The sequence below is a fragment of the Tiliqua scincoides genome, chromosome 8 (assembly GCF_035046505.1).
Source record: "Tiliqua scincoides isolate rTilSci1 chromosome 8, rTilSci1.hap2, whole genome shotgun sequence".
In the NCBI taxonomy this organism is placed as follows: Eukaryota; Metazoa; Chordata; class Lepidosauria; order Squamata; family Scincidae; genus Tiliqua; species Tiliqua scincoides.
The window spans coordinates 53,038,585-53,060,637 of record NC_089828.1 but is presented as its reverse complement, the minus strand read 5'-3'; the positions used below and the strand labels follow the sequence as shown (position 1 = coordinate 53,060,637).

Genomic DNA, 22,053 nt, shown 5'->3' with positions numbered 1-22,053 from the left:
ATGCCACCAGGTGCTGTTTGAGAAGCACTATTCTACACATAATTCTGCAAACTCCTACCAAGGAGTTGGGAGCATTGGAATTTATTGTGGGGGAGGGGGAAAGGCAGTAGCACAATCCCCAGGATCACACTGCTGCCAGGGACGAGAGGGGTTTTTTCACTTACCTGCAGCCAGCGCTTGCGGTCCTGGGGGGGTCTAGAGGGGTCTGGGGAGTCCTCTGCTGGGCCTTCCAAGCCTCTGCAAGTCTTAAAAAAAGAGGAAAAAAACAGGCACTTCCAGTTTTGTCTCGAGTAGATCCAAGCCTGCCACGTTTTATCTGTGGTGCAGTTCAGACAAACTCCTCTTGTACTGAAGGCTCAGTTGAAATGAATGGCTGTTACACTATAGCAGGTCTTGACACCTGAACTCCGCCTTTAGCAAAGTAGTATGAAGCTTTTTCACATGAAATTCGCCCCATTCTTGCTAAGGACAGCAAGACAACAGAAAAATCTAGAGGGATTCAACTTGTAGGATTCAAGGGAAACCAGATTCTAGATTCTGAGTCCTTATTAATCCTGCAGTGTGACTGTGCACATACCCTTCATGATAAGGCCTTGCAAATCCTTGGCTTTATGGCAGAACTTGCCTGCTTGGTACCTTTTTCAGCCCCCTTTTCCATTTTCTGCCCTTTATTTTGCTGCTGTACATGATTCTGTACACGAGCCTGAAAAGAAGCTTAGCATACTGGCCTTCCCACAAGAGTCCCTACTTGTAAGTCCATTGTGGCTAGCAGGGGAAATGAAACCAATATAAAATTAATAGAGACACACAGACACACTGCTTTATACGTGCCCAGGGCAGAGAAGTGCACAGAGGCAAGACACATGACTGCCCCACCACACTCAGGTTGGCCCTTCTTTGAAGTCATGATTACATCCATAAGATGGAAGATTTCATTTATTTATTCAAATTCTGATAGCTCAGCCTTCCCATCTCCAAAAAGAGAGGCACTCAAGGCTGTGTCCCCCAACAGGGAAAAAAAAACCCATAAAAATAATCTACTTCAATCAATAAGAAACAGAACCATAAAATGCAAAAAGCTCCCATTAAAACAGCAGCAGAAAAAGAAATCTCAGGTTCCACATTCCAGGTAATACAACACAAAAGGCCTTGGCTATGGAAATCAACTTCCCTAAGAATGTCAAATTAAAAAGAAAAAAGACATGTTTGAACATATGCCCACACTTGTCTGGTGAGCTTTCAGAAACTAGAAGGGGGCACAAAACTACTTAAGACAAATAATGCAAATGGAGACCTATCAAGGCATATCTGCATAATTCATACAGACCACAACGTTCTGCACCAGAATTTGTATTTTTATATTCTTAGCACAGCTCTCCACTGGCTTCCCTTCCTCCTGGATGAGCCCCCACCCCCAATTCATGGTAGGGCTTACCATGGCAAAAAGGATGGGAGAGAAGAATGTAAGAAGAGCCCTGCTGGATCAGACCAAGGGCCCATCTGGTCCAACTTCCTGTATCTCACAGTGGCCCACCAGATGCCTCGGGGAGCACACAAGACAACAAGAGACCTGCATCCTGTTGCCACTCCCTTACATCTGATAGGGAAGTGATGACAGAGTTGCTGTCCTGGCCCAAAGTGTTGCTCTGTGACAGTCACGTTGATTATGAGCACATAGATTCTCTTAGGGAATGACAGTGGTCTTCTGCCCGACATTGCTGACCCCTAATACCAGCCCCATGGGATACCCACAGCCAAGCTGTAAGATGCAAAATTCACCCCATTGATGCAAAAGTCTGGTGGTACATCTTGAAGTCTGTAATATTACTGACACACCACATGCAAAGGTAATAGCATCACACTCCCAAGGGGCTCCACTAGAACTAGGAGAGTGTGCGAGTGTGCATGTGTGTGAGTTTAGAGGAAATTGCTTTCTTTTATCTGTTTCTCTTTTTTTTATCCATTGTAGAGTATATCTGGATGTCCAGGCAAGACAGGGAGAAGTTTCTGAATGGTCCCATTTTTAGGTGATACATCATCATCACTATCATCAGACTCTGAGCATTACATCATCACCAAATAACCCTCACAAACTGGAGGTGACTCTCAGCGGACTTGGGTTGTTCAAATCTCTATCATCTCATGAATCTGCTGTACTATATAGAACAACAGCTTTTTAAAAAGAAAAATGTGTATATAATCCATTTGGTTCATTTTATTATTTTTCTTGATAGGTTCCCCCCCCCCTTTGAAGTCTATTTTAATCACCTTTTTGTAGTATTTTGACATAGGCTTGTAGTCAGTAGGTCTACTACTTTGTGTATCTAGGAAAAGCCTAACCATAATATAACTGTTTATATATTAAGGGTTCTTTTCTTTTTAACTCTCCCCTCCCCCTTTCATTTTTATGTAATTTTGTTGCTTAAAGAAAGCTGAAATGGTACATGATTTTCAGCGGACTGGTACCGATTCCAAAGCTGAAAAGAAGGAGAAAAAAAAAAAAGAATCTTTTCAGGTGGAATTTAGCACACACTGAATTTTAGAAGTAGAGCAAGTGAGGCGAGTGAGCAGAAATATTCTATTTTATGCCGTATGGGGAACGGGACGCTGGCTCAGTAGCAGGATCTCTAGCAGTTATTTTTATTAGTTAACCTAATTATATCTATTTTCGGCAATAAGGTAAGGACCACAAAGTTTTTTTGTGTCCTTTTTCTATAAGTGCATTTTTTTGTTGTTGAAAAAAAAGAGGCGATATAAGGTTTTTTGAAATTGTGACTTCTGAAAAAAAATGCTGTAAATACAATTCCATTAACTTACATATAAACTATTAAAAAAAAGAGAGAAATGCATAATATTTTTGTGATGGAGTCAGGCTAAGGCAGTTTCTGTACTGAATGGAAGGAGTTGATAAAGAATCGGAGAAGCAATCCGTCAGAACCTTGGCTTCCGCAGGCTCTTGAAACACGCGGGAAGTGTCGTGCGGGTGCAAGAGCAGCACTGTCCCTGCACCGCTCCCACTGTGCGAGCAGCTGTTTCTCACGGATTGCACCCTCACGTGGTGAAGCTTTTGAGACCAACTGCCGGAGCTGGCCCACAGCAGTTAGGGCAACACTAGCTCTGTAGGGGTTAGACCTTAGAACTGTACTAGCGTCACACCAGCATATTGACTAGACATCTGTACACAGCTTACAAAGGAACAGTCTAGTTACGTTTTTAATTTAAAACACAAAACTGCTTTTCCCAAGACTGAAAAAGCTACAATTTTAATATTTAAAAAGGTATTTAAAAGTTTCAAGCACACTTTTTTTAGCCATTATTCCAATAACCTGACTGTCCAGCCATTTCAGTCGCCCTGTGCGTCCCGCAGTGCTCCGACCAAGTCAAAAGTAGTCTTGGAAGCTCCGAAGCTGCGGGGAGGGCGGCAGATGTTAACGCTTGCATCCTCTCACCTCTTATCCATTCTTTCTTATATTATCCAATTAGGAAAAGCAAGGTTGTTTTTTTTTAAAGAAAACATTTTGTTCTGAATACCTCAGTGCTACAAGTTATCACCCTAGATGCAAGAGAAGATTAATTTATTGTAGATGAAAAACAGAATAAAAATAAATAAATAAATAAATGTATAAAAACATCATTGCACTGTGACTGGTAGGGAAAAACTGACAATTTCTGATTTGCACATGTTTAATGTTTGGCTGTTATCGATGGTCCTCTGCTGGGGAGGAGACTTATGAAGGATATTTTTTAATTTAATTTTTTAAATATGGGTCAATAGGCCGGCAACAGCAAACTCGAAGTACAACGCAGTAGGTGATATTACAAGCATAACTATAGTGGATATATTCTTTTTTTTTTTTTTTGAACATTAATATTGACGAGTTTTATTAATATTTTTTTAAATTGTTACGTTTATAAATTTGGTACTCTAGGTACAGCCAGTACAGACACTGAATGCGACATTTGTTAAGAGAGAAAAAAAAAGCTGCTGCACTCCTATTTTTGTAAATTTTACTAACAAGTAGGCTAATGTAGAATTCGATAGACAAGTTATCTTTGCAAGGCATCTTTGAAACACTCACCGAGGCACCATAATGCTAACCAAAAGGAGAGGGGGAAGGAAATCCCTGGTTGGTTGGTTGGGTTTTTTCCCCTTGTTTTTCCAAGTTTTGGACCCAAAGAAGCAGGAGCAGAAGGACACCAAGTCTTAGTACTGGTCCATGCAAGGTCGGTGTTACTGGGCAGCTGCCCAGGGCTTCCTACTGAACTCTGCAACCACCTCTGTGCCCATACCCTTCTGGGGGGTGTGTGGGAGAGGCTTGGGGAGGGCAGTTTGCCAAGGGCCCTTGCAACTGGCCCTGGTGCCACAAACTCTTGCACAAAAGATAATGGAAGACCTTGTGTGCACAGTGCACCAGGGGTTGCATTACACAGACTGAGAACCCATGAGTAAGGAAAATATGGACTGTAGTGAGTAAGTACCAGTGGGGCAGATCACTTTTCTCATACAGTGCTTCTCTGCCAGGTCAGAAACTGCTCTTCCATCAGCAAAAGAGGCCTTTTAGCTAACGGAAGGGTACTTTTGGATCCAACCCAAAGTAAACAGTCCCCCCCCCCCAATCATGGGTTTCTCCCCTCCCTCCTTTTCGGTTGTTGTATAATGTTTTTAGGTTCTTATTTTCTTATTTCAAAACAACCAGGTTTAAAAACCAGAATGCTGGACGCTTTTTAAAATATTGAGACTTGATCAAGTAGTACACTAAAAATAATAATAATAAAAACTGTTCTTTACAAGTAATTAATCACAAACCAAATTCCCTGAGAGTCAGTGTGTAAAAAAAAAAAAAAAAAAAAAGTCAGGGAATTTTTTTTTAATTACTCTTTAATCATTGTAGACAACACCAGAGTACAATCCACCAGGAACTCACCCCTGGAAGCCCTTTTCAAATGACGGGGAGTTTTGTCCCCCTGCCCGGAGGCAGGGGAGGGGGCACCACACAACTCCCACTCATTTCAATTGAGCTGTCCTGGACGACGTTCCCCGGAAGCTTGTGCCTGTACTGTATACTACCATGTGTTCCTCCTCCTCCTCATTCATTCCCCATCACCTCATAGAAGATTCTTTGTTGATCATTGTTGTATGTTAATAATGTATAAAAACGACTGACTATCTTGTAAGAGTGCTGTTTTAATGCTAGTGTAGTGACCCCCCTCCCCACCCCACTCTTTTCTTCTCTTACTTCTTCTAGTACATATTGGTAGTTGTATCGTAATTAAGGTTAAATACATAGATGTAGTTATTCAGATTTAGGACCAGTAAGGATAGAACTTTCTCTTATTTAAGACAAAAAGAAATACTAATGATTTGGGGCAGGTTTTTCTTTTTAATTTAATTTTTTTTTTTTGGGTCGTGCATTTTGTTTTTCCTTTCTGCTGATCTCATGTGGTTTTTCAACTAACCAAAGGTCTCACAAGGTTAAAAGAAAAAGAAAAAAAAAATGCTAGCAAAGCTCCTTGCAGCATTTTGTAGATCCCCCCCCACCCTTTGACTTTTATAAAAGAGGGTGTGCCATACTACCTTAAATGCTAACGCTAGATATGCAAAACTGGATTTTTTTAATTTATTTTTTAAGATAATAAAAAAGAGGGAGGCATGGTATAATAAAATGATTTTACTAAGAGAAAAAAAAATTATTTTTTTAAAAAAAATGCTCAGAAGAAAAAAACCTGTGTGAATATGTTTTAGATGTTTCTATACCTTTGGGAACGCCCCCCGTGGCCCGTAGCACACTGTTGTGGAATCTGGTATGTTTTCCAAGTGGTCTCCTAGACTAAGGTTCACTTTTCGTTCCCGCACACATGTAGAAAAATCCATTTTGAGGGACTGGGGATTTATTTATATATATAAGGGGGGAAATGGAGGGAACAAGATTAATTTTTAGCACATCAGGTTCAGCTGCATCTTTATTTTAGTCAAGCAGAGCAGGTATAAAGCACCCTCCCAGCCAATTTCGTAGCTGGCACGCAAGTGTCCCCTTGCAAACTTTGCCTTGTTAGCAAAAACCAAAAGGTTACAGGTGACTGGTGCAAACAGGAACTGAATATCTACTGATATAGAGACAAAGGGGGTCTGTATCTAACCACAGATATTTCACGCACCTCTGCGGAGAGCATTGAAAATGCTTGTTTCGTGCCTCATGCATAATTACTCCTTGATTTTTTTTTAAAAACCATAGTACAGGTCATGAAATTCAGCCACCAAGACTTCACTGCTCTTTTCAGTGGTGATAGAATTTGAAAGGGGTCTAGTTGTTTGGAGAGGATTTAGTGTGAAATCCTGGCACTTTTAAAATTATTATTAAATTTTTGCCAGCAATTTCACCCATTAGATATTGGAGTTTTTCATTCTTTTGGTTTGTTTCTCCTCCCACCAAAGGAAAAAGAACCCCACTGCCCAATAATCTTAAATTGAAATTGACTTGATTAAAACAAAGAGCAACCTGTCCCTTTTGCTTCTTTATTCTGCATAATGTGCGTTTTAATTTGAATTTGTAGCTTGGACTTTAAGGTAGCATGGCTCTGTTACTGTCATTTTTTTTCCTCCTTGTACAGCAGTATACACTCACACATGCACACCAATGAATGTCACGCATCTTGCTAGGCTAGTCAAATCATTGGGTAATTGTTGGTAATAATAATATTAATATTAATAATGATAATGACCTGAAAGGTGTACAGACTTTTTATTTTCCTTTTCTCCTCTGCCTGGCTGTTTAACCCTGTCCAGCTCTTTTGATTGCAAGTGTGAATGAGGGCTACTGAATCCAGCCACCCCATACCATCCTGTTTCATTTGCCATCTAATTCACCGCAACATAAAACAAGACTAAAGCAATATAGTTTACGACTTTTTTTTTCCTTGAAGGTCAGCCATGGTTGTGTAATATATATTGCGTAAAAATGAAACTGTTTACAAAAAGAACACTACTTATTTTTTACTCTTGGGTATATTTGTTTCAAAAGGTTTCCTTTCTGTGTGTTTTAGTTTGGGTTTTATTTCTGAAAAGCAAAATGGTTGGAAAAGCAAACTGAAGCTGGTCTAACTACGTTTTGAGTGACGGGGGCCTTAGACACACTGGCAGATTCCAAAAATCTGCATCAATACACTGTAGAGTTTCATAAGTGCGCAGAATCTTAAGTCCAATCCATCTCTCTCTCTCTCTCTCTCTCTCTCTCTCTCTCTCTCTCTGTGCAAGCACTACATGAGATTCTGCAAGCTAAGCAATACTTTAATACTGTAATAAAAAATTACCAAAAAATAAAAAGGAGTTCAAAATCAAAGCGATCTGTTCACCGCTTACCAAACAATCAGAATGTATCGTCTCGACAGAACCTTGTTTCAGACAAAAAATACAAGTCACCCGTGCTATAGAATAACCTGTGTTCTGTACATATGCCAACACCGCCATGTGTGTGGGATGTGAGTGTCATGTGGAATTGTAGTGATCACAACTACTCTCACTGTATATGTTGTACACGTTTTCTGAATCCCATCAGTGACCCAATGCAAAAGTTTTCCGCATCTTCAGGTGGTTCTCGATGTCCTTAATCGACTACGACACAGTGGCCAGACCTAGCCCCTCCCTTTTATATTTTAGTATGAACTGATGCGAACTTTGGTAGTGACTTTTTATATACATATATAAATATATATATACATACATATATATATATACGTGTATCTATATATATCAAGCATCTTTCAGGTCTCTGTGTATGGCTTTCCGAAGCCCTGTTGTAAAAATACTACATGGATGGGGGTCTCTCACATCACAGATGTGGAAAGTATAATTTTATATTTGTATTTTCAAATAAATAAGTTTGTGAAAGGTTTCCATCCTCTACTGTGGTCCAGAAAATCAATGTGTTTGTCTCAGAAAAAAAATAAAATAAAAATCTGTTTTGAACAACATTGTGTCATGTGGTTTTTATTGCTGACGCCTAACTGCTGAATGTCCCCTAACCCACATTCATCTCAAAAGGTACCCATATGCTCTGGCTAGTCAATCATTCTTTAATTACTTTGCTACACCAGACAACACCAGAGCTACACCAGGGCTCTGTGTGTCCCGTCCCCCCCATCTGCTTGGGAGGAGACACAAACCTACCTGGCATGAAGGTCCCTTTCCTGATAACTAGATTTTCTGTTCTTTAATCATTTTTATCCATCACAGTGCTAAAAGGAGCATGTTCAGGGAAGCCTCCTGAAGCTCAGAAAGATATTGGTGACATTGTGGCTACTGGGATTTATGGATGTTTTTCACCATCTCCCTCCAAGGACTTCGTGGAGTATCTGGGGTAGAGCCCAGCCTGTGATGAGTGTTTCCCTGCAGTGATAAACACTGAATATGGGGAGAGATCCTTGAATGTTGGTCGGAATGATGGGCACACTCCCAGAAAGCCCACGTGCAGTTTCCCCCAAAGGGAAATGAACACTTGAATATGGTTACTGAGTTGAATCATTGCCCACCAGGGGTGATACTAGCTACAGGCAGCATTCCCCATCCGTCCGTGTTCCCCCCCCTCCACTGGTTTCAGCCAGAGGAACCCAGTCCTACCTAGAGATACTGCAAGGGTTTGAACCTGGGGTCTTCTGTCCACTGAATTGTACAGCCCTGTTTCAACCTGTACTTGAGTAAACTACTTGGAGACATACTTGCTTCAGTTTTAGGACATGCATGCATGTGAAACAGCAGGCCCCATCTTAGAGGCATTCCCTCCTGTGGGGTTTTTTTTTCTTTGCCCTGAGCTGGCACCTCCACCTGCAGTTTGCAGAAGTCCTTGCATTCAAGACTACCTAAATGTTAAATATAACCACTACCCCTAACTAACAGGAGTACTTCCTTCGTCAATTGACTGTTGGCTGTGTTTAATCTGATTGATGAAAAGGAGCCCCTAACACAAATGCAGACTATAAACTAGTGATCAGCTACTATCAGTTCTGGGCACTGCCTGGGACAGGCTGATAGCTCACTGGTAGAGCTCACTGGAGGGGGTCAAGTCGGATGAGAGTTTGTGACTAGGCCAAGGTCACCCAGTGAGGTCAAGTCCCCCAGCTTCTATTCTCTAAGGAATACGCCACACAAGCTTGACAAAATTCTGTTAGCAGGGGTTGCCACAGCGTTGTCTGCAGCCAAAGACCTTTCCTGGACCTTTGAGAGGAGCAGGAATGGGTGGCTTGTGCTTGGTGTACCTGTTTTCTACCTTTTCAGCAGCCACCCTAACTGCTGTAGGATGTTTTTCCCCCTTCTAAAATCCCTTTAGCCCAGGGATTCTCAAAATGAGGGTCACAACCAGCACCTTGGAAGGGGATTGCAAACCTCTGAAGAACTAAAAATAAGTTATTGTTCTACAGGTGGGTTGGTGTCCACCTGATGCCCTCTTTCCTTCTCGCAGCATGTGGACCATTCCATCTCCCCTTCCAGCAGAGTGGATAGGAAGAACCACTGATGAAATCAAAAGCTGTAAAAATAAAATAAAACACACACACACACCCCGGGTCACAGTAACAAAAGTTTGAGAAGCCCTGCTTTAACCCCCACTACCTTCTTGACTTTTAACTCAGACTAGGACCAGCTCCTGCAGCCTAAAGAAAGGCAGCCTGGACCAAACAGGGTCCTGTGGGGGAGGCCTTCTGGTGAGAAGACACCTGATTTCATCAGTGAAACGGTGGAGGTCACCCTGCGGAGGGGGAGAAGGCCCAGAAGAAGACATGGAGGGCATTGCCGCAACATTTCTTCTAAGAGAAAAGCTAGAGATCAGCATCTAGTGGAATCCAGGTCTTAAGGAGGTAACTATTTCAGGAACGGATGAAAACAATTAAGATGTAATTAACAGTGCTCCCGTACTCTCCGGCTTTCCACAGATAAAAATAGAAACCGACTTGCAACACCCCTATTCTCAAGCCAGGGATCATTTTGTGAGCCCCTCACCCTCCATTATCGCATGTTGTTGAAAATTCTTGCAACAGAGTCATTTACTCTGCAACAGCCTGATCTATGCTGGTTTACGAGCCAAGACAGCAATTTCCATAAAGAGGTACTAGAGAAAAATAATCATCCTCCAATAAATCTATTTCTTTAACTCCCTTCAGTTTAGCTCAGCCAGTATTAAGGTGCTGACGGTTTTTCCACATGCTCCAAAAAGCATGAGAGTTTGGACATTAAAGTGGTTGTACAAAATCTTGGATTTCCTCACCATGCAAGCAGTCAAGGCAACCACACATTATGCTGGCTTTACAAAATAGGCTTGATGCGCCCACACTTTGCCTTGGCGGTTCCCAAACTGACCTGGGTCACAACAGCCCCACAGCCTCTTCTTCCTGGCTGAACCAAGCAGCACCATCTTGGATCTTGCAAAACCTTGTGAGATCCAAGATGGCAGTGCCCAATTCGTGCAAGATTTTGTGTAATCCAAAATGCAGCGCGCAGGGGATCAGGTAGGGGAGGCCACAGGGGGCATCCTGCAGCGAGCCGGTGAGTGTGCCACGATGCTGTAAGACGTCACGATGCACACTTGGGAACCCCTGAGCTAGACATTGATCTGGGGGAGGAGGTGATGCATCCATGCAGAATTAACCAGGGAAGCATCTTGCTTGGAGATAAACCTAATGAATGTCAAATCCAACCTACTACTGTACTAGAAGTCCAGCTAGAAACTCTACAGGAGTTCCTACTCTACAGCAGACACTGTTGATCACACTCCTCCCTTGTGTGGCAAATCATCACACACACACACACACACCCCATTTAGATGGATGATAGCACAAGGGCTTTCTTTGCCCTCAGCCTGGAGGTAAGATCACCAGATTCCAACTCTTCCTTGTTTCGTACCTTCTATGCATCACACGTTTTCCTGCCAATGCAGCACAGACAGACGGGGAATGTTGCCTGAGCATCTGGGAGACCCATTCCCTCCCCCCAAATATCAGAAAATAAGCGCGCCTTCGGAGATGGCAACATTTGTGGGCCACGCTCCACCCTCAACTCCCTTATTGATTTGACTTCACTGCAGCTGGGTAGCTGCCACCACTCCCGCACAGGGCCATTCAGAGATGCCACAGAAATTTGCTTCCTTTGCCACTGTAATAAAAAGACGCCGCTACTCTATTCATGTCATTGAGCTCCACATCTTAGTTGACAAAATAAATCATAAAGCTACAGAATTTTTGTCCACTTGCAGGTATGTTACTCATATGAGATTGTTCAGGTTTGAATGAGTGTTCTCTTAGATGTTCAGTGGTATTGTGGCATAAGGTGAAGGGGTCACATATTCCCTCCCTGTTGCCACGGTCCCAATGCAAACCACCACCCTGTGGCTCTTGATTTATTTTTGTTTAAAGGTGTAATTTGAGCTTCCATCTCAGAGTCTTTTTTGGCAGGGGTCAGAGGTCAGGCACTGGTTGAGGGCCTACACCCATCAAAGAGCAGTGCCATGGGGAGTCCAGTGCAGGACGATGGCCCGGGGCTCCCTGCAATCTGGCGCCAGCGCTGACATCTGGTTTGACTCCAAGGACAAGAGCGGGACAGCTAACAGAAAACAGGAACATCGAAGGACCTTTCTCTTGAGTCTTTGCTCTGTTCAAATAATAAACTGAATCAAGGAGGCAGAGGACCTCTCGCCAGCAGTAGCTTGGAGAGGACTGAAGTAGGAAAGGGGGGGGGGAGACAAGGGGACCTGGCACAGGATGCTGAAAGAGACCTCAGAACTGGGGCTGCTTAACTGGAGGAGATTGACTCGGTGCCTGCGGTTGAAGGTCAGCGCCCTGCTGGTGGAGGGATTGGCTCGTCTCTGGAAAGCAGTCAACCCATCAAAGCCTTAATGGGACTGATGATTAGTGAGGTACCGAGGGAAAAATTAGATTAGAAAAACAAATGAAAATCGTTTAGGAAGCGGGGCTGATTCACGGTGCAGGGCTGCCGCTGCTTCCTGTCGGCCTGGATGCAATTTGACTTCCATCCAGGAGGAGAAGGAGAGCGGGTCTGGAATACATTAGTCTGGTGGGAGGCTGGGAGTAGCAGCCACTTAACCCTGTCAGTCAGCAAACATTAGTGAATTATGAGTGTGTTACATGTTGGGTTATGCGCTTGCAAAATGCCCAACGGCCTCCTATATCTCAGCTCAAAATATGCTCACGAGCCTTTGGTGTCAACAAATGGATTTTTACACACGCAGACTTCCCCCCCCCCCAAAAAAAAATCAAAATAGAAAAATCTCCGTTCACTGATCTGCTTCTCCAGAACAACCTCAGTTTCCCCTACCTGTCAAATTACAATTCCTGATAAAGAAAAACAGCCCTAGAAATGCCATTTATGAACTTTTCCCGATGCCATAAACATTTATGGTGGATTACAAGGGGCTTTCGATGCTATTTGAACTGTTCTTGCTACAGATGGGGCTGGGCAGATTTATTTGGGGACGATGGAGAGAAGAACAGTGGTTTAACCATTTGTATCTTGCTTTGCGCTCTATCTGGAGGTGTTCAAAATGGCGAACACACCTCAAGGACAAAAACAGACTTCTCCAAACAGAAAAGCATAACTCACCAGAGACATCCTTGCAAGACTTAGGGCGCAATCCTAACCAACTTTCCAGCACTGCGGTAAGGGCAATGCAGGTCCGAAGTGAGGGAACAATCATACCTTGACGAGGTCTCCGTGACAGCCCCCCAACTGCAGGATGCAGCACATGCCCCATTGGCACAGCTATGCCAGTGCTGGAAAGTTGGTTAGGATTTGGACCTTACTTGCTGGAACATATAAGTTCTCAGCTGGCTATGGAATACCACCAACTTAGGGACCAACTGAACTACCAGTGACATGGAGCTCCACATATTGACTGCCACCACAGAGAAGACTGTCTTATGCATCACTCTCATGCTCACCTCAGTGAGTGGCAAGCACGCAAGAGGTTTCCCCAGATGACTGCAAAAGGGAAGCAGTTTCACACTGGGGCAATCCTGCAGCAACGTCCTATCCACGTACCCCACAAGCAGCTTGCCTGGGCATGTTCCCAGTGGGATGCATGCACCACAGACCTTCAGAAACCAAACCACAAGCGGCAGGTTGTAAATCATGCTGAGAAGCTCAGCTTTCATTTAAAATTCCAAGGGCAGATCCCACCAATGTGGATCACTCTGAAGGTCCATGGGTGACGGAAGGCAGGGAAAGACCTGCTTCCATCTCTCCCTCTGAACTCTGAGAGCCTGAAAAGTTCTGGATTTTGCTTCTTTCCCAAAAGCTGATGGCAGGGACAGCATCTTCTGCATCAAGGGCGCTTGTTTCTCTTGTCCACTGCCACTTCTGATCCAACAGCTTCTGAAGCATTGCTCTATCATTCTCAGACCTCAATCACATAGCCTCCATCTATCTTCACTATTGCCACCCAAAGCAAGTTTCTAAAATTTCATGGACCCAGAGAAAGAATAGGTGCTTCCCTCCAAACCTTTGACGCTCATGAGAGGCAAGCTTGGGGCTGGGGACACTTGTAGTGGCTAGGCCACAGAGAGTTATCTAGGCTACTTCCCCCTCCTCTCTCAAGAGTTTTTGCCGAGTGCTGGAAAGATTGAAGATTTGGCACAAGACTTCTGGGGGAGACAATTCCCCAAATAGGGCATCATCTTGAAGGGTCAAACTAGATGTTGTTTAACACACATTTGCCTCATTCACCCATAAAATAAGCGGGGGGGGGGTACTTTTTATACCTAAGGAGTGTATTAGGGAGGGAACGCAGACCACCACTCCACCACTCTGCTTGCCATTCTCAACAGCTTTAAGCTATTTGCTGTCCGCTCTCTGAGCAGGCTGGGGGGAGACAGCAAAGAGCAGAGAACTAAACTTAGGTAGGGAACAGGTTTCACACACATACCCAGTGGTAGCTAAAGGGCATGCAAAGCACTAAGTTTTGCAGGCACCTGAACACGCCAGGCAAGCGGCCCTTCCCCCTCCTCACGTCGGAGTCATTCCAGGCAGTGGGAGCAAAACGGAAGCCAACACAGGGCTGGGGAGTGGTGGGACAGAACATTCATTCCACCACACACGATGGGGCAGCACTCCAAAGTATCATCTGAACCACCGAAATCTACTTTTTTTAAAGTCTCCTTATAGGGAGGGAAACAACCAAGCGTCCGAAGAGAAGCTGCAGTTTCCTCCAACAGCTGAATTTCTGCTGAGCTTAGCAGCAGACCTGGTGCTTCCTAACCAGAGAACAAAAGAAATTATCTCAAACTGCATTAACTGCACTAAGTGCGTTAAATATTTTCTGCTACACTTGCTTATTAATCTGCTGCTCACAGGCATACAATTCTTGCACTCAAAGCCCCCTCTGCTGTTAGAATAAAGATCTGTCCCCTTCAAGCCCACTCAGGAGTGGCTGTTTGGCAATGGAAAACGAAACCCACATTTATTAATTATGAACTTAAGTGCCTCTTTTCATGGATATTTTCAAGGGCCTCCTTATTATTAATAAGAATAATAAAACAGAGCGTGCTTATTAAAGCTCATTCGTTATACAGTGTATTGATTACAGGGGGGAAAATGGCAGAGATTAGAAATGCACACATTATGCTTGCCACCCCGGCATGGCATTAATTTCAGAAGCTGTAATTCAGACTGATTATTACCCTAAGGATCTTTCATTTTATTTTTTGAAAAAGATAGATATTTTTCAATTCCGCTCTGCCCCCTCCCACTGCCCCAAACGAACAAAGGCTCACACAGAGAGAAAATCAAATAAAACATTCTGGTCTGATGGCCTACACTAACAATTGACACCTACAAGCTCAGGAAATAAATCTGATGAAGGAGCATCTTTATGTTCTTATAGGAGCATTTATGTTCTTATAGGAAAAATCCATTACGGGTTACAAGCCATGATGTGTATGTGCAACCTCCTGATTTTAGAAATGGGCTATGTCAGATGCAAGGGAGGGCAGCAGGATGCAGGTCTCTTGTTATCTGGTGTGCTCCCTGGGGCATTTGGTGGGCTGCTGTGAGATACAGGAAGCTGGACTAGATGGGCCTATGGCCTGATCCAGCAGGACTGTTCTTATGTTCATCTGCCTTTCCTTTTTTTAAAAAAAATTTACTTTTTAAATTAAGTTCCTGGTGGAGAGGGTAGTCCAATATTTTGTACAGAGAGAGGTTTATTCCCATATTATATGACTGGTTAATTCATCCCAAACAAAAACCCTAACATATAAAAACAGCCCCGCTGGATCAGGCCAGCTAGTCCAGCTTCCTTCATCTCACAGTGGCCCACCAGATGCCTCATGGAGCACACACATGTGCTCAGTCAGACAACAAGAGACCTGCATCCTGGTGCCCTCCCTTGCATTTGGCATTCTGAGGTAGCCTGCTTCTAAAACCAGGAGCTTGCACGTGCCCATCCTGGCTTGGAACCTGTGATGGACTTTCCCTCCAGAAATTTGTCCAATCCCCTTTTAAAGGCATTCAGGCCAGATAGGTGGGCAGACTACAGGCATGTGGGATTTCCTTTTTTCCTGGCATCTTGAAGTCCACCAACCAGTGCCAAATGTAACAAAGCAGCACAGAGTCCGAGCCAGTTGCTCACTGTACTTTATGAGCCGTACAACGGGTTGACTTACAAATATAAGCACACGTTTACATCTAGTTTACTACAGATCAGGGACCGCAACACAAAACAAAACAAAAACAAAAATGGGCCAAAGTAGCCTCACCAAGACCTGGTCAAAAGCAGTCAATTAATATTCTGATTTTACAGGTTAGGAACACCAAGGCGGACACAGAAGCAATTAGCACAGGGCCAACAATTGTAGTGATCTTTTTCACCTTACCCTGCACATGCCCGATCTTGTCTGATCTCGGAAGCTAAGCAGGGTCAGGCCTGGTTAGTACTTAGATGGGAGACTGCCTGGGAATACCGGGTGCTGTAGGCTTACACCATAGTCTTTCGAGACTGAAGGTTGTCAACCAACCATTTTCACCTTGAGATTGTGTTTGCTGTTCTTGATCAACTGGAAGTCAGAAACCCTTGGTGATCTACTACAAAGCACCTCAAGATGTTCTGCCTACTGCCTGCCCCTGCCCCAAGCACTATGAATCTCACTCCCCCCACAGTGACTAGCTAAAGTCAGAGCCTAAGCACCTTCCAGAAGGGTTGCAAAATGACCACTCTGGATATTGGGGTTTAATGCAAAGCACAAGGAATCCCCAGAACTACTACTGTTGACTGATCACATACCATATTAACCATGTCTCTGCCAGAAACCTCACTGCAGTCTCTTACAAAGGTTGCCCAACATGTTTTGTGTTCTGGATCAGACCAACAGCCCGTCCAGTCCAGCCCTGACCTTCCCACAGTGGCCAGCCAGATGCCACCAAGAGGATCACAAGCAGGCAGGAAAATTACGGCTTCTCCTGTCGGTGGTCACCCTCCTCTGGTATGAGGAAGTACAACCCCCTGAAGCCAGAGGACCGCATAGCCGTCGCAGTTAATCCTCCACGTATTTTTCTACGATGGTGTTTCAGATACCTTGAGACGGAAGGTACCTGAGGCAATGCACCAAATGCTGCCCTCCTCTTATCTTAGCCAGCAGCGTTATCTTCTCATCGCTGCTGTCACTGCTCCCCAATTTTGAGGGGAAAAAATCAACACCCTGACTTTGAAAATGAAGAAGGGACCAGTGTGGAAGGCAACAGTCTTCTCAATGGCGAGAAGAGCAGTTACTCTCCCCTCCCACTCTGCCCCCCTTCCTTTTAGGATGCAGGAAGCGGGGTGGGGGGAGCAGCAGCAAATGGAAGAAGGTGCCCTCACTAATCTCTTGCCCCAGGCAATAGACTTAGTCAGCCTCATCACAGGCCAGTCCTGATACACAAGGAGTCACCCCTCCTTTTCCAAATTCTGAAGAAAAGCTTCTGTTCCCAGAGCATCCATCTCCAGCCAAGGGAAGCCTGAGCGGAGGCTCTGGCTGGTCAGGGGTTCCCACCATGCCGCTTGACACTTGGACCTCTTCCCTCTGATCCCCCCTTGCTTGCCTGCCGGGAGAGAAAGTTGCTTTCCTCCGTCTACATGAAAAATGTGAACCCTCAAAGGCAATTTCTGCTGTGGGAAGCACCGAGTCAAGCTTGTACTAGAAGGAAGGGGGGGGAAGGGCCCACTTCCAGGAGGCTTTGTTTGCTTTCTGTAGTAACAGCTGCTGGGCCAGACAGCGCCCCTTTGATATGGTGCCATGAATCCACTTACGGATGCTTTGTCTTGTTGTCATCTACACTCATAAAACAGCCCGATTTGGTCTCTGCCACAAAAGTGCTCACAACCCAGAGGGTGGGGGAATCCCAAAGCTTGGGTCATAGCCTCAGAAAGGACCCCCAGGAGTCACCAAAGCTTCACCCCCCCAGGCTGAGAACAGCCTTGGAGTGCCCCTTCCCCTGCTCTCTACTGGAAACACTTGCAGCAATGGAGAGTCCACCAGTTTGCTGGCGCTTCTTATACACGGGGAGTCGGACCAGAAAAAAGGTGGGTCCAGTTTCATGAGTCTTTTTTCTTTCCCCTTTTTAAACTTTCTGGTTCAGTCACTTTACAAGGGGGGTTCAGAAGTTGGCACAACACTTGGAACCAATTTAGATTTGCACCATGAAGAATAGTATCAAAGTCTTTTGGCTTGCAGCGTCACTGCAAAATGAATACAAGTGAAGCCATCTAACTTCATGAAAAAGTATTTTTAAAACGTTTTTGCAAACAGGCAATATACAGTAGGATGCAAAACAGGTAAATAAAGCATGACTCATGCTGAGTAAACCGTTTTTGGGGTCTGAGATCAGGTTCATCTCAATGCTCTTCTCAAGAGCTTAGGTTACTTATTCTCACAGAGGCTACACAAGGTACAGCACTGCAAAATCCCCATATACAGAAAAATCTGACTGGTTCTCCTTGCCCAGAGGATCCTGGCAGTCCATGGTGGAAGGGCATCTGGACCCAGCTTTGGTGCCTTGCTTCATTTCTCAGCACCAGGAACACATCTGATTAAGGGGCAAACCACATTGGAGCTCCCTACATACTGTAGGTCTTTTCTGGTAAAAGTAGTGGGGGGAGAGACAGATAATACTGCACTCATGGGGTGGGGGGAAAATTGGTCTAACTCTTCCCCCTCCCCACACACACCAACTCCCTCTTTAAATGGTCTCTTCGGAAGCCACTGCTTGCTACAAAGGGGTAAAAATCGCAAGCACATTTTTTGCGCCTGTACGTTTTCTCCTCCATGAACGTAAGAGCCCTGCTGGATCAGGCCAAAGCTGGATCTAGTCCCGCTTCCTGTATGGCCAGTATCCACCAGATGCCTCAGAGAGCACACAAGACAAGAGACCTGCATCCTGGTGCCCTCCCTTGCTTCTGGCATTCTGAGGTAGCCTGCTTGTAAAATCAGGAGGTTGCACAGACCCGTCACAGCGTGTGACCTTTGATGGGCTTTTCCTCCAGAAATGCATCCAATCCCCTTTTGAAGGCATGTGGCAAGGAGTTCCACCGACTTACATATTGGGTAAAGAAATATTTCCTTTTGTCTGTCCTAACTTTCCCAACACGCAATTGTAGTGGATGTCCCTGGTGTTGTATGAGAGGGAAAAGAACATTCCCCGATCCACTTTATCCCCTGCATAATTTTGTATGTCTCAATCATGCCTAAAAGCAGTTACAGGGACCGTCTAGCCCATCACTCTCTACTGCCTCTTCAGCTCCATTCCTCTCTTCCTTTTCCAACTGGAGCAACACACCTGGCAGGTCTCCTCAGGCACCTGCCCTAGCCCCAAAGAGCAGCGGTCCTTAGGACCTGTTCATTCCAGGCACTTCCACGTGATGAAGCCAATGCTTGCTCATGAAATGTTTTATTGTGATTTTGATCATTTTTTTCTTGGGGGGGGGGGGAACTGCTTTTCACAATAACATGCAGCAAAATTAAGACAACATCAGCTATCTAAAAACGTAAAACAATCATAACCATGATGGTTGAACAGCATTCTAGAATCTTGTAGCTAAGCATATGTCGTCAATCTTCCCGTCCCCTTGACGCCACGGTGCCGATGCAGCAATCTACCCTGGGAAGTACGCCTGCCTCAGCTTCTCCCTTCCCCGGTGCCGAATCCTGCAGATTGCCATACATTTGCATTTTTAAGTGGCAGATTTCTGTGGCATCTTGTAACTTTGCTACCGTGCAAAAGAAGCACCATCTGCAAAGACCAGAAGGAGCTTTTCCTCTCATGTTTATCGACACAGTGCTGTAAACAGATCCCTTTTTATGTAGCAAAGCTGTTTGCATCGGATTCGCACAGACTTTGTTTCCAGTGTATTGTGGCAATAGAACCATAAGGATGCTCTCTAATTCACTGGCTTGGGAGGAAGGGGTGGGAATAACCAAAATAAAGCACCTTAACTCTGATGCAGTAGACGTGGCGATGCACATGTTCTGGTGTGGCCCAGTGGCTGAAAGCAGGGGCTCTAAAATTCACCAGTCAAATCTCAGCTCTGCCAACAAACCAGAACAAGGTAGCAGAGGGAGGGTCAATGAATGGCTGAGCAACAGGCAAGGACGGTGTGGCCAAGTGACACCAGTGTCACGGTTCATCTGCTCGTTTCTAAGAACACCATTTCAAAAATCACAATTTAAAAATATTAAGGAAAACGAAAAACAGGGAGAACAGCAGGGGCAGGACCCCTTGCAAAGGCAGTGGGAACCCCTAGATGCTTTCCAAGAAATGACAGCTACTCATGAGCACAGGAAGTGGTTCCAAGCAGGTAGCTGCTAATATAAGGCGGGCACAAGACTGCCACTCTGCAACTCTGCCCTGAACCAAGGGAGAATCAGGAAAAAGGAGAAGGTGGGTTTGTTTTTGAAAAAATCTTTCCTCTAGTTGGAGGCCCAGGGAACCAGCATGGGACCCAGGGAGCAAGTCAATTAGGTGTCAGTTCTTCCAACCCCACTCTGTCCTACACAAGAAGAAACTGCCAGAGCCACCAACCTTCCATGGGCTGCAAGAGGTCCAAAGACATACATTCAGTTCTTTTTACATGCGAGTTCACTATCTGCTAATTCGCTTATCCACGAGGAGCAGAATTGTCACCTACCGTCACCTACCCCTTATCTGCGACTCTTCACATTATCTGTGAATACTGTGCTGGTGCACTCCGGGCAGGGTGGGGGTCTTGGTGCAGCTATGAGCAGGCAGGTGGAGGTGAGAGAGGTTGCAGGAGGGGGAGATGGTGGTGGTGAGATGGTGGCCTGCTCTGCATAGGGAGAGGAAGGGGTGCCTACAGAGTATCTGGCTGATGGGGGAGGGGGTTTTGGTAATCGCATCCAGTCAATTATATTCCTCATTTTTTTTAGAAAATTGTTTGGATTCAGCCAGTTTTTTGAATCATACAGGCGCCAGTATTGGCCAGGGAGAATCATTAAACTTGTCCCACCATCTTGGGACTCCAGTTGAACCTTCACAAGCCTGCTTCAGGAAGAATGGCAGCCAACATGCCACTGGGTAAACACAGCACAGGATTTGGTATGCCATCTCAGGGCCTGGCCTGGCCTTGAATAGCTGCACCAATATTCTGGCTCAGTATAAAGGCAGCTTCATATGTATATTATTCAGGTAATTTTTACAATAACCTTGAGGTAAAGTAGGTCAGTGTTACCTCCATATTTCAGATCTTGGGCGGGGGACAAGAATGACATTAGTTCACCTGATAGTAGCAGGCTGGTAAAAACAAACCATCAATGCTCTGGAGAGATGTTGCTTCCATTCTCCATTTCTCCCGTCTACGCTCTGCTCTCATGATGCATAACTCAACTTTGGTGCAACATCTGCTTTTCAGTAATGAGTGATAATTCTTAGCATTCAACAATTACACCCATTAATACTCTTCACTGAGCCATCCTTGGGAAAGAAACAGTCTCAGCCCTTTATTTACCAGCAAATGTCAGCCTTTTGCTATTCCTCTAAACGCTATGGGTGTAGCTGGACAGATCAGCAATACCAAGTTCAAATACCTATTTCTCTAAGAGAACACATTTGATGACCTTGAGTAGGACAATTTCCACTGCAGAACTCCATCTAGGCAGATGTAAACTGGGGCAGGCAAACTTTAAACCCACAAGATCTCTGTGGGTTCACATAAAAACCCTGAAGTTCACTGAGGTACAAATGAATGGCTTGCAGACGGGTGGAGCCAGGGGCAGACTCATGGCTCAGGGCCAATGCCTACTGCACCCAACCACAAACCCCAGACTGGGGTGACAGGTACAAATCCACCTCTGAATGTCTAGAGCAGGGGTGGGCAAACCCCAGCCCATGGGTCCCCCAATCCAGACCACAGGGAGTCCCTAGTCTCCAATGAGCCTCTGGTCCATCAGAACCCATGCCAGCCCACAACTGCCGGTCACGACCACCAGACGCAAGCTGCGGGCCAGGTTAGAGTAAGGACTTTTATAGTCTGTGTGTTTTCTGCTTTTCCCTGGGCATTATTTTAACCCCCTCCTTGCCTCTAAACAACTATCTCCATGTGTTTCTGGCTTGGTCTATATGTTTTCACTGTCAAGAGGTGTGTGGCAAACAGTTCATAGTTCTCATGCGGTTCTACATGCCTGAATTATAGTTCTTATGTGTATTCTAAATAAATTCAGTAAAATTCATTCATTCATTCATATAAGTCCTGTCTCCAATATATTCATTTATGCAAATTTATGTAAATTTATTCAAATTTGAAATGTAAATTAATTCTTTTTTTTTCTGGCCCCCCAACACAGAGAGATGATGTGACCCTCCCGCCAAAATGTTTGCCGACCCCTGGTCTAGAGAGACAACAAATTCAGATGAAAAACTGACCAGTAGAGCTTCACAGGGAACTTGCCAAAGGCAACCAACGGGCAGCCCAATCTTGAGCTGCCCGGGGCAGCCAGGCTCGGCAGCACCGAGAAGCGCTACTACCGGATCCTGCGCCTCCTAAGCTACCGCGAGAGGCGCCTCGGGAGAAG

The 22,053-nt window shown here is 44.8% G+C and overlaps 1 protein-coding gene across 7 annotated transcripts in view; it reads left to right on the top strand.

The window, feature by feature from the left end:
- The window catches only part of MSI2 (musashi RNA binding protein 2), a 474,139-nt gene extending 466,173 nt beyond the window's left edge, over positions 1–7,966 (top strand). For 6 of the 7 annotated variants that reach the window (XM_066636689.1, XM_066636688.1, XM_066636687.1 and 3 more), the window contains one exon: positions 1,970–2,058. Coding sequence is in view for 1 of the 7 variants with exons in the window: in XM_066636684.1 (XP_066492781.1) it covers positions 1,970–2,011 (42 nt within the window). In the remaining 6 variants the exon portion in view is untranslated. Of the gene's footprint in view, positions 1–1,969 lie in introns of all 7 variants that reach the window. The other variant, XM_066636684.1, reaches the window with a different exon arrangement.
- The last annotated feature ends 14,087 nt before the right edge of the window (positions 7,967–22,053 follow it).